This window comes from Falco punctatus (genome assembly GCF_963210335.1).
Source record: "Falco punctatus genome assembly, chromosome: 5".
NCBI classification, from domain to species: Eukaryota; Metazoa; Chordata; class Aves; order Falconiformes; family Falconidae; genus Falco; species Falco punctatus.
In genome coordinates this window covers 13,406,635-13,420,052 of record NC_137584.1, presented here as the reverse complement: position 1 = coordinate 13,420,052, position 13,418 = coordinate 13,406,635, and the positions used below count along the sequence as shown (strand labels likewise).

At 40.6% G+C, this 13,418-nt stretch overlaps 1 protein-coding gene across 2 annotated transcripts in view; it reads right to left on the bottom strand.

The window, feature by feature from the left end:
• Nucleotides 1–110: 110 nt before the first annotated feature.
• Nucleotides 111–13,418, bottom strand: part of COL9A1 (collagen type IX alpha 1 chain) — a 96,476-nt gene continuing 83,168 nt past the window's right edge. For both annotated transcript variants that reach the window (XM_080388842.1, XM_080388841.1), the window contains 6 exons: nt 13,312–13,344; nt 11,083–11,229; nt 9,974–10,028; nt 7,756–7,944; nt 4,847–4,924; nt 111–2,178 (listed from right to left, as the gene is read on the bottom strand). In XM_080388842.1, coding sequence (XP_080244968.1) covers nt 1,994–2,178; nt 4,847–4,924; nt 7,756–7,944; nt 9,974–10,028; nt 11,083–11,229; nt 13,312–13,344 — 687 coding nt within the window. In that variant the 3' untranslated portion in view covers nt 111–1,993. The remainder of the gene's footprint in view (nt 2,179–4,846; nt 4,925–7,755; nt 7,945–9,973; nt 10,029–11,082; nt 11,230–13,311; nt 13,345–13,418) is intronic.

Sequence of the window (13,418 nt, the reverse complement as noted above, 5' to 3'; positions counted from 1 at the left end):
GCTGTCAGTAAACTAACTGACCTAATTCTAAAACTTCAGAGATCAGCTTTATATATATATATATATATAATGTGAACAAGCTAATCACCTTGTATGCAGTTGTCTGGGTTTGAGTGAAATCCTTTGCACTCATCTATTCTGATGGCTTCTTGTAATATTAACGTAGGGGATGTCGGTTACAAGAGTTCAGCCAAACTGGAGGTGCAGAAAAACCATTCTGTCTCGAGCTGTGCCCAGCATCTCTGGGCAGGATGGCACATTTCTTTATGCCTGATTTATTCCTCCATCTTTCCCCTGATATCTCACCCAGTGCTGCTTCTGTGGAACCAATCAAGAGAGCAGTAGGCACCTGTAAGATAAAACTTAATTTGTAAAGATTCCACCTTTTGTATTTTATCATTTAAAATACTGGACTGTGCAAGGGATATAAAAAGATTACCAAGATTAATCCATTTAACTCATTCTCAAAAGTTTCTAATAAATGTGCAAATATACTTTCTTTTAGCAGGCAGCTTTATCAGACATTTTTCTCCTAAGTGATCTCTATTTAGGCATTTTCTGTCAGCACAGGAGGTGCTAGAGAAGTAGCTCTTTGGGTGCAGGTAGAGCATCAGGTTTAGTTTCAGGAAGGCTTATCTATTACTTCTTTCGATAATTCCTTTTAAAGCATGTATTATACCAGTACCTTTCCCTTTAGTGTTGTCTTATACATTACATGTAAAATGCATAGCTCAACTAATCCTGTTATTTCTTTTATATTCTCACATGGCATGCAAGTCAACTGTTTTGAACATAAGCAGACAACTGAGGGCTAGGGAAAAACTCAATGCTTAAAGCAGGCGTGCCAAAGTTTGTGTTTGAAAACTTGGATGACTAATAGCAAAATGAAAGGAAACATCACAGGATGGTTTCATTGTTGTCTTAGAGAATACACTTCAGAGAAGGTAAAGTCAAAACCACAAATAGTTTAATTTATACAGAGAGAAACAAAATATCCACATTGCACATTTTCCTCTAAAAATTGACTTTTATCTATAAAAGACAACTTGGGATGTCTAATGGCTGTCTTCTAGCTGTTCTGTTTTACTGGTATTGAATGTAACCATACATAAAAAAGCATATAGGGAGTTAAAACATTTATTGGGTTTTGTATAACCACAGACATTACTTCAAGATCTGTAATCTCTACTATAAAACTTCTGTATTTCTGGGACTTAAAATTCCCTTGACAGTGGCTACTAGCCTTTTATTTTAATTTCACATAGAAGGAGGCAAGCTGGAATAGGCTTTGTACGAAAGTATGAATGCAACACAAATTGGAGTGGAAGGTGAAGAGGTTATTCCACATGGCTTATTCATTAGAACCCGGGGGTCATACCTGTACAGGGATTTACAGCATAAAAGGCATCAGGGGTGGCAGGTTTTCATAAGAACAGCCTCCCAGCTGTGGTTCTGCAACTGAAGAGCTGAAGGAGGCATAGCATATCCTGTACAGGACGTACATACAATGAAAAGACTGTGTATGAAGTGTGATTTGCTCAGGAGTGCCCTGGAATTTACTTTACAAGTGTAAAAGAATAGCTACAACTGACGTAAATAAACTCTTCCTTTTTTATTTGATGGCTGAAGACACGTTATTTCACTGTACATCATACATAGGAATTAAGCAGGGGAGGAGGAGAAATCACAGAGACTCTTTATTAAAAAAAGTAAACATAAAAATAGACAAGTGCCTTCCCCCACCCCCCACCCCCCGCCCCCTTCCTCAAAAAGGAGAAAGAGCCAGAAGGCATCACCTGTGTATTTCTGTAAGCACCATTGTTCCAGCTTGTGTTGCTAAGTACATCTTTAGAAAGCATGTACAACACTGTGTTAAAAACGCTTTACCAAAACCTTGGTTGAAAAGTTTCTCCTTGTTTGTATTTCTTTTTCCTCAGCTGTCTGTGCAGGAAGTAAATTGATGCTGACACTTCGTGGTACTTGGGGTGCCCATTCACGGCCCTTTCATGTTCTTCCCAGCTCTCTGTCCAGCCTGCACTCTGCAAGATGAGGGCTCGCAGTACCCAGGAGGGCCAGGAGGCCCAGGAGGGCCAGGAACCCCAGGCTGACCAGCCATCCCAGGGGGACCTCGTTCACCATCGCGGCCTTCCCTGCCGTAACTGGCTTTGCCTGGTTCACCTGAAAAAGTGGATGCAGATCTAAAAATTGGCAGCATGTGACTTGCTTAGTATACACGTAGCTTTACTGAACATCCTGTTCTTAAAAGCTGTGTGAAGGTGGCTTTTTACTGCTCTCAGTGGATTCCCCAGAAACGTGCCTACTTAGAGGGGCAGTTTTTCTCTCCTAGACAACCAGGCTGTGTTTACACATGTACAGCAATGAAATTTCAATCCCAGTCCTGTCCAGCTGTACTGGTGCAGATCTGCTGCTATAAAAAGCTATGCAGTATAACTGGTTGCAGTACTGCAGACAACCCTGTTGGTGATGCATATGAAGGTGTAGATGCTACTTACTACTTCAGAGTTATGTTAGCGCTCTGGAAAGAGACATATCAATAATTTATTTTTATTCTCCATTCAGATGTGTTGAGGAAATAGATGTATGAAGTGGAACTCCTGAGCACTAAAGGTTCTTTTTACTTCTAAATCTTCAACAAAGAGATGAAATATAGTGACTTTAGTAAGCCCCTTGCATTGATAAATTTCCAAAGACGACAACTCTTGAGTTTCACAGACATCCTAGGTATCAGTATATACTAAACTGATTTTTTTTCTTTCTTACAAAGAGAACAAATTTTGGTGGTTTAATAGTTTCTGTATATATATATATATATTTATACACACACACAGAGAAACATGCATGTATGAGATATCGATGGAAAGAACATGTTTATTTTCATTCACTGGCCACTAGAGGCCAGTTTTGCTGCATTTATCAGAATCTGTCCTGGACCCCTATGACATAACACTACAATTAACTACCATGAAAATAAAGAAGAATTGTATTTTGAACGTCCTAAATTATTAAGGCATTTTGAAGCCTTTTTTTTGTTTATTTTTAAATATATATAAACTCCCAAGGGTACTGATGGAGCTGGGGGAAGTGCTTACCAAGCCACTCTCCATCATTTATCAGCAGCCCTGGCTAACCGGGGAGGTCCCCATTGCCTGGAAGTTGGCAAATATTTCACCCATCTACAAGGAGCGCTGGAACAAGAACGAAGATCCAGGGAACTACAGGCCTGTCAGCCTGACCTTCGTGCCAGGAAAGGTTATGGAACAGGTCATGCCGAGCATCATCACACAGCACATGCAGCAGAACTGGTGGTTCAGGTGCAGCAAGCATGGGTTTATGAAAAGCAGGTCCTGCTTGACTCACCTGATCTGCTTCTATGACAAGGTAACCCGCCTAATAGATAAGTTAAGGCTGTGGATGTTGTCTACCTGGGCCTTAGTAAAGCCTTTTTACTTTTTATTGTCTCCCACAGCATTCTCCTGGAGAAACTGGCAGCTCATGGCTTGGATGGGTGTGCTCATTGCTGGGGAAGAAGCTGGCTGGCTGAGCCCACAGAGTGGTGGTGAATGGGGTTACATCCAGATGGCCCGGTGACAAGTGGTGTTCCACAGGGCTCAGTGTGGGGCCCAGCTCTGTCCAGTATCTTTATCAATGATGTGGATGAGGAGATCAAGTGCACCCCCAGTAAGTCTGCAGACACCACCAAGTTGCAGGGGAGAATGATCCCTGCAGGGAGATCTGGACAGGCTGGGTCAATGGGCCAAGGCCAGCTGTATGAGGTTCAGCGAGGCTCAGGGCCGGGTCCTGTGCTGGGGTCACAGCAACCCCACGCAACGCTACGGGCTTGGGGCAGAGTGGCTGGAAAGCTGCCTGGCGGAAAAGGACCTGGGGGTGCTGGCTGATGGCCGGCTGAGCGTGAGCCAGCAGTGTGCCCAGGTGGCCAAGGCCAACAGCATCCTGGCTTGTATCTGAAACGGTGAGGCCAGCAGGACTAGGGAAGCAATCATCCCCCTATACTCAGCACTGAAGAAGCTGCACCTCGAATCCTATATTCAGTTTTGGGCTGCTCACTACAGGAGGGACACTGAGGTGCTGGAGCGTGTCTTATGAGACAAGTCTTATGAGGAGCAGTTTGTGGGAAGTGTGGTTGTGTAGCCTGGGGAAAAGGAGACTCGGGGGGGGGGGGGGGGGGGGGGTGTAGGTCTCTTCTCCCACATAACTAGCAACAGGATAAGAGGAAACAGCCACAACTTGTGCCAGGGGAGGTTTAGATTGGATATTAGGAAAAATTTCTTCACAGAAGGGGTCGTAAAGCATTGGAACAGGCTGCCCAGGAAGTTGGTGGAATCATCATCCCTGAAGGTATTTAAAAAAATACATAGACATGGTGCTTGGTGACATGGTTTAGTGGTGGACTTGGCAGTCCTAGGTTAACAGTTGGACTTGATGATCTCAAAGGTCTTTGCCAACCTAAATGATTCTAGAATTCTATGATTTATATGTATAAATATATATATTTATATAAAAAGAAGCCATTTATTTATATATGTGTTTGTGTGATTACCTCTTTTCTTTTCTTTTTTAATTCTTTCTATAATTTTTTCCTAATCTTTCCACACTGAGATAAATAGGGTGGTAGCTCTGTAGTAAAAGAGCTTTTAATCATGATTTGTGACTGTGTCATTATATATGAAGTAAAAATTATGAAGTACTGTTATTTGAAATTTTATTGCTTAATGAACACCTTTTATCTTTTCAAGGCTACCTGAGGTATCAGTTCTGAATAAATTTTTACTACATTTCTTCTTTATCCTCACCCTCTCATATTTACCTGGAAGACCTCTTGGTCCAGGGTAACCCTTCAGTCCTCTGCCTGGGAATCCTCTTTCTCCTCTTTCTCCTGGTTCACCTATAGCAAATTCACAAAACATTAGTTACAGGCTGCTTGGAGTATGTTTCAGTAAGTTCCCTCTCAGAGTTGAATGGTTAATAAGCAGAGAATTCAGGTGGCTGTATATATTCTTAGCATCTTTGAATGATGTCCTGACACATGTCCTTGTAAGATGTTTGGGATTTGTTTGGTTTTTTCCCTACATTTGAGTTATATTCAGAAGTAAACATGCTGGAGGGTAAAAAACCCAAAACAACCAAAAAACCCCACCTGGAGCTGGACAGTAAGTGCCACATGAAATATGTCATAGCCTATATAACAGAAATAAACCACATGAAATATGTCATAGCCTATATAACAGAAATAAACCAAACTCACAGAACTATACAGGCTTTTTTGGAATACAGACAGGTTACTGACCAAGGGCTTTTGCAAGACCATGTGAACTTGGCTAAGAAGTAAAACTTCTCAAGTGCTGGTCCTTGAGACAACTAGTGCAGAGAACAAAAGAGAAGCAGGCTTGCACAGATCACAGTATTCTGTTGACACCCATATTCATAAAAGTAAAAGGAAGAATTTTGTTCTTACATATTGGTATTATGGACACTTTTCTTCGGTGGGCATCCAGCTTTAATTAAAATTCGTATGTTGCTCCAACCAAGAAATATCTTACTAAGAGGAAGCTTTTTTTGTTGTTTTGGTTGTAAAGTTCAGATTCTGTTCACTGTACATATTCCATAAGAGTACATATATTTACCACTTGTGAATGCCATATGTAAACTCTTGATCGTTTGGGTTTTTTTTCCTGAAAGTCAAAAGTCAGAAGTATATGCCTAATAATATTTGAGTTAACTTTACTTTATACTTCCATACTCTCTTGTACTGCAGTGAGGAAGCTTAGAATAGACTGGTAGGTTTGTGGCTTGCCTGGAAATGGCACAGCAGGAAACAAGGAAGCTATGTAAAGGAGCACAAGAGTCAGTACAAAAGTCCAAATTTTAATAAAAGATAGATGCACACAGGGTACTAGAGGAGGAGTCTTATCTCTATGCTTCAGACTGCCTAGTTGACTTGGAGATTCAGCCTGTCTTTTAAATACAGCTACTGGAGGCACTGATGTCAGGTTACCCATATATACTTCCAATATTGCCATCTACTGAACATTTTGGAATAGTGCTTACTGCTGGTTACTCCAAACTTCAACTTATTTCTGTTTCTGCCCTCCTTCACTATCCCAGATTGTTCATTAAAGTCACTGTAATCTTCCTTGAGCCACCCCTTTTTGACTCTGCTGTTGTTGATGCTGTTAAATCACTGTACCTTTGTAACTTCTGCTTTCTCTCATGGTAACACATTGTTGTGTTTCTCTCTCTTTATTGTGACCTTCTAAACCATTCTCAACATCCTCCTCCTTTTCCCCTCTTATCATTTGTCCTAGGTATCCTTTTCCTCTTGCTCTGATATCAGACAGCTCCCAAATGGATGGAGAAAGTAAGTTCATCTCTGTGACCTCTGTGGAACTCTGGTAACTACCAGGTAACTCAGAGTGAAGCACTTGAGATTGTTTTCAGGTTGCCTGCCATGTACCATCATAATCGCTCTTGCACATGAAAGCATTTACCACTTCTCTTGTATCTGTAATTGTATTTCAAGGTTTACTGTAAGATAACTTGGAACTTGATGACAATTATGATAGGAAACAAAGCATCTTGTTTGTTGGGGTTTTCTTATGCTCTGTATATTTTTTTATTAATTTTTTTAATATTAACACAGCGCAGTCTGCTGTGTGCTGAATCAAATTCAGAGTATCTGATCACCTTTGTATCTCCATTTTTTGTTGCTTCTGTGAATACAGATGACATTACATTAAGTGAAAACAGTGACAGAGCTCTAGCAACAATGCTGTTAAGGTTTGCTTTGTATTCTATTTCTTCTCTCAATGGTTTCCCCAATTTTACTTTCAAATAAACCTTGAGACAAAAGTAAACACTCTAATCCAGCGACAGACCAGCTTTGTGCAGAAATACAATTTTAAAATAAAGCCTTCCTTCAAGAAAACAAATTGAAATCACTGCTGAATAGAAACTAATACATACATAGTGGTCATAAGACACTGCAGAAAATTCTACTGTATAATCCTTTGGAGGAGTATAAAGCCTCTCAGGAACAAAAGAGATTATTTTAGATCAAAGATTTTTTGTAAAGTATAAGGTAAGTCAATTTTATTATGGATTTGTCCTTCCAAAGAATCAACAGATTGTGGTACATGGTCTAGTGATGTTAACGGGCTCAAGTATTATAGTTAAATAAGAGGCAAATTCTTTTCAGTCACTTGTGGATAGACTTTAGAAAAGTAGGCTAGAGATTAGTGAATGAATCTGACTGTTTACATGGCCTTTTGGGACTGCTTGTCTTGCAGAAGTGAGGTCCACAACCAGATGGAGTGGAGGAAAGAGAATCACTGCTGGAACTTTTCATCATATGAAAAACAGAAACCTTGAAAGTCCATGAGAGGAAGAATTAATACTAGGAATCTGACTCAGCTGCTTGCTTCTAGTTGAAGGTAGATGCCTGTCCTTTCTCATATTGTGTAAGTGATTTGATGACAAAAAAGATTTATAAACAAGTCTTGCTGAGGCCAGGCCAACGTGCCCTTTAATCACTGGGACAACCAAGGCAACAGTTAAAGGAAACAGCATAGGTTCCTAATTCCAGGTCTTTTTGGATTTCACTATGTACAATGTATATCCACAACCTGTAATCCAAAGGAGGGGGGAAGTGGGCAGGGGTCACACACCACAAAAAACTGGGGCAGTCAACAACTGAAAAGTAGTTACAGAATTTCTTACCTTTAGGACCTTTACGACCAATCTCACCGGGGGGGCCTTTAAGGCCAGGCAAGCCACGGGGTCCAAGCTGTCCTGGGAAGCCATTTTCACCAGCAGGGCCTGGAGCACCTGGTGGCCCCGGTCGGCCAGGAAGACCTGGAGCACCAAATTCTGGCCTCCTAAGACTGGCTGCCAGCTGAGCCAGTTGTTCTGCAATGAACAGGGCAGAATTAAGCAGTAAGTGGACCTGAATGGAGAGATTCCTGTGTTCAGTGAAGAAGAACATGTATTCTCTGCTAGAAATTGACAGCTTACAGTTCAGTGCCTTCTTTATGTGCAGTACTCTTTAGTCTGGTACATATATAAGGTAAGGCCACCTTAGTACTACCAGTGGCTAACTGCATAGGCACACTGTGAAGCTGGTCACTCTGAAGCCTGTATCTTAAAAATTTAATGTTTGCAGGCTGAAATGACTCAAATGTATAAGGCTTGTTTAGAAATTTTATATTATATTATATATTATAATGTTCTATGTAACTTAAATTTCAACCATCTAGTAAGAAAGCTTACTCATGCAATTGCCGCCTCTTAAAAGAGAAAATATCTCTTTTCATTACTACTTGTTAATCCCGTCAAGACCTGTCTTTGCAAGAAGAAACAGCAAAAAGCACGAGGGCAGTCATCTATGTTGGCCTGGTAAGTGCAAGCCTTCTTTTTCAGAGGAAAGAAACGCTCAAATTCGTGGTTGTGATCTCAAGTTTGATAAATAATTGAACACTTTATGTTGATCTCTTAAGCAGGAGCTTTGCTCTTTATTAGGCATAGGATCAGCTTGCCTTCCTTGGAATTATCAAAGCTAGCTCTTCCCTTTTTCTTCTCCTCCTTTCAGGCCACTGCTGTAATAGCACGAGACCAGTCCTCTCTATTTTTCTTTTCTAGACCTTAAATGCATCTTCTAAGCGTGTCTTAGAAATAACTTTCTCTGGATACAGCCACATACAGCTCCATATGATATTTGTTATGAAGTCTGCATGACTTGGCAAGATATAGTTATTTTGTGTCCACAACCAAGAAATATTAGAGGAGATGGGGGAAAGGGGAGGTGGAGTAGGATCCAAAATAAAATAGTAGCTATAGTCGGCAGGTATATAAGGAAGACTGGGGATAGCGCTCTGCAGGTCAAGCCTACTGAGGAGCTTCAGTTATAATTGTCTTTAAGCTGACAAGATCCCAGGGACCCAACTGGGATTGATTTTTTTTAACATGACAGCATTGACAATTTCAGGGCCTCTCAAGAAGGATGCAATGAAGACAGTCTGCTTTTCCTATACCCTTCTCTTCATTGCTAATTCTGATGGTTATGCATAAATTCAAACATCGTATCTGATTTCACCATAATCCTCCTCACTGCTGTCTTTCAAAAGGCCACTTTAAGAGGCCTTTAGGCCTTTTTATCCTATTTATAGAAAGGGTTTTTTTTAAAAAATAACCTGTTGGGCAGTATCAAGAAGAGTGATGACTACAGAGAATTTTTAGATTAAATCATGAGCAGCAATTTCATTCTGGTAAACTCTAAACATTACAAAGGCACCATATCCCAAAGGACATCTTTAATAGCAAGTACTGAAAAGTCTTGTGCTTACAGGGTAGCATAAATTTTTAAACTCAGTAAATCCCATGCACCCAACTGTATTAGAAAAGCTCCACATTTCTGTGTGTGTTAAGAAGAACTAAGCAACTATAATTAGGGTTTAGAACATCTGCCTATTGCTTTCATTTTGTGGTATGTTATCTCCAGGAAGCCTCTCTCTGCACCCTTCCTTTTTTTTTACCCATTTTGCACATAGTTTGTTGTAATCTCATAGTGTATGAATACAAATGGCAAAACAAGCTTTCAGTGAAGCCCTGTGCTTTTATATATGTAAACATAACAAGTGATTTGTACATAAAATATATGTATTTCATAAAAGCACTTTGGTCTATGGCCTGGTTACTACAGTAATAGTGTGGAATCAACAGGTCAATGAGGCTGCAAAGTAAATATGAATAAGGGACTTCTTTCTCATATTCTTTCATATTGCGTCCACATTCACATGTGGAAAGACTTTCTGCCAGGTCCACTGCTGAGGTCATGCTACTTGTTCTTGATAAGACTTGGGAAATCTTTGTTGCTTCCACAGCAGCAGATAATTTTGATTTAAATGCACAAAAAACATCAAATACTTTTTAGCATATTTACCTTGCATAACTCTCATGCAAACCTGTTTAATGTGCTGATCAGTTGGTTCTTTTCCCTAGAATTAAAAAAACAATAGTTAAAAAAACAGTTAATAACACAGTGCATTTTAATAACACATTTATAAGTGTGCCTGATGCAAAAAATGCTGCCCAGTTGTGTCATGGTTTGACCCTAGTCAGTAACTAAGCACCACTCAGCTGCTCACTCACTCACCCCCCGGTGGGATGAGGGAGAGAATTAGAATGGTAAAAGTGAGAAAACTAACGGGTTGAGATAAAAACAGTTTAATAAATTGAAACTAAGAAGAAGAAGAAGAAATTATAAGGAAAAGAGGGGAGGAAATAACAAAAAAAGTAAACCCCAAGGCAGATAAGTGATGAAAATTAAAGGAATTGCTCAGCACCAACTGACCAATGCCCAGTCAGGCCCTAAGCAGTGGCCCCCTGCCAACCTCCCCCCTGGTTTTATTGCTGAGCACGATGTCATATGGTAGGGAATATTCCTTTGGTCACTTGGAGTCAGCTGTCCCACCTGTGTCCCCCCCCAACTTTTTGTGCACTTCCAACCTGCTCACTGTCTGTGAGAAAAGCAGAAAGGGCCTTGATGCTGCGTAAGCACTGTTTAGCAGTAAGCAAAACAGCAGTGTGTTATCACACGGTTTCCAGGACAAATCCAAAACCTAGCCCCATACAAGCTACTATGAAGAAGATTAACTCTATCCCAGCCAAAACCAGTGCAGCAGTCAATAAAAGGTGTTCCAGTCCCTGCAAGCTGAAGTCAATTTTGACTAGCAAGGCAAATACCATGTGTGATACACCAATATGTCAAACATGGTTTCATGTGCACTGCAGGAGTGGGGTGGGCGTAAGAAAAGGGAACTGAACTGAAAGCTGAGGGCCCAAGGACCTAATTGCACACAGCCCTGATTTATCTGGTGTACAAATGTGTCTGTTGTGAGGTGCAGTGTATTTCAAACTCTCCTGTGGCACGTGGGTATTGCATGTGTATGCATCTCCTGATGCAAAAAAATAAAAATAAAAAAAAAAAGGAGTGGTGTGAGTGACAGCTAAGCATTCAAAAGATACCAATTACAGGAAAACAGTACTTACAGCTGGACCTTGGCTGCCAGGCAGACCTGGGGCACCCTGTTCACCCTGCAAGCCTCGTGGTCCAGGTGAGCCTCGTGGCCCTTCCATGCCCGGCAGTCCCCGACTTCCCTCAGGCCCACGGGAACCAGGATCTCCAGGATTACCAACCTGATAATGAAAGAGAGGAATTTCAATGGACTGATATACTAGAGTTAGACTCATTCTGGCATATCAGAATGGTGACAGGAGCTATTCATAAATGCAAAGTGATGAATGCTGGGATGTAGAGTTGAAAAGCTTATTTTTAAATAAGTGACTGGAGTCAGCCATTGTGTGAGTTATAAACTTAAAAAGAGATCTGTATTCCTCACTTAAAGGGGAGAAGTGGAAAAATAAGATATTCTGTCAAAAGAGGCAAACTGGTGTCCATAGTGACATGTGCAAAACATTGGTTTTTTGTCGACGAACAGATCTCCTATACTTGGTTTCTACATCTGCCCTCATGCATGTCACATGCAACTTTTCTAGACATTTAAGTGCTGCTTAAGTTACAAAAATTCCAGCTCCCTGCTTGCTGCAAATGCCATTCATGCTCTTTCATAGAAAGTACCACAGTATGAGCCTGTATCATCTAGCCCCAGGCTGCTTGGGAACAGACAGTTTTGCTTTGTTTAATCTGTCAGAGTCAGAGCTCACTGCACAGAAGTTCTAGTTCCTTTGCCTGAGTGTGCCAGCATAAGGGAGGCAACGTCCTCACACAAGCTGATGTTGACAAACTGCCTGAACAGATCCAATGCCAGCTTATTTTACCTAGGAAAGTGGCATGGCTACATCAGTATGTCCCCTTAAATACATTTAGTAAATAAAGCTATAGCTTCTGCTCCAGTAAATTTTCTAAAAGTGATTAAATACCATGCAGAGTGAGACCTACGTCGACAGACACCTCCGAGTTACTTTCAATACGATTTATTTTACTGCTATTAATCAGCAGTAGTACTAACAAAGAAAAAGAACACCCCAAAACCAAAGAAACCCCAAAAAACACAACTAAACCCAAAAGAAGCGGAAAAGAAAATCCTACGTACTTATGGCTTCCCCAGTCTATGGGGGGGCAGGTGAGAAGGGAAGAACACCTGCCAAAAGAGATGCTCAAGAAATTACTCAACTGTGACATCAGTTAAAGCCAAAGATGGAGCCGTTTCAGTTCCATCTATGCTGCATCTCAGACAGCTTATTGCTGTCCCTGTCAGGAGAAAACCCAAAGAATATGCTTCAATAGATGAATTAAGAAGACAGCGAAACTCCCTTCATGGACTATACAGCCAGGAAGCCATCATTGCTTTCTTGCCCAGCCTGGTGAGATACCAGGTTCCCTGATGGATTACTCATCCCTGCATATGTACTCACTCACATGACAAGCACTCTAGGGTCCCACCAAGAGAAGATTTTAAAAATCAAGGGGGATAAAAACTATGGACTTCTCCTCTATTCCTTCCTCATGTCCTTCTTGTACGATCTTGATCGGCAGTAAACACTCTCTAGCTTGCATTTGCTTGGCCCCATGTCACACAGGGCATTGAGAACACAAGCATAATTTTTTCATTATGGTCAGCCTTGGTTCCCTGTAGGCAGAGCTGTTGATATATTAGTATTGCAGCCCAAACTGTCATCTGCTGTAACAATCCCACTCTTTAGTGGGAAATGAAAGAATGTGTTCAACTTTCAAATTCATTTTCTTATGTCACATACAAGCTTCTGCTCGCCTTCCACATCAAAGCTATCACTTTGTTACTTCTAAAAAATAAAGAAAACAACAAAAAAGGAATCTGGGCCATAAATACTTCTGCTTCCACAGATGTCACAGTCCTGCTTTTTCCATGTAAAGATTAAAGGCTGCATGCAGCCACTGTACTAAGCCCCCTTTCTATACAACACACTGTACAAAGAGTGTGTTCATGTCCTCCAAAAAAAAGCATATAAAAAAAATCAGTTGGCAAGAAAACTGCTGCTTAATGATGCTTCTCTTACGTAGCTTAGAATTCAGGACATTAATTCATTTCCAAAACTAATCCATTTTAATATTAAATGTATTCAAAATTTAAACAGAAGAAATGTTGTTGGAACTCATTCAATTTAACTGTGACAAAGAGATCAGCTCATTATTTGTATTTTCTTTCTTAAATCAGAAAGCCATCTATCTGATCTACTAGATGTCTGTATTTCTGCAACAGTACCGTTCATTATACTTACAGCTCCCTTTGCTCCTGGTAGTCCCATATCACCCTAAGCAAAAAAAAGACAAACTGTATTAGAAGAGAGTATCTGTTGTCACAGATGTTACAAATGCAGTAAACGAC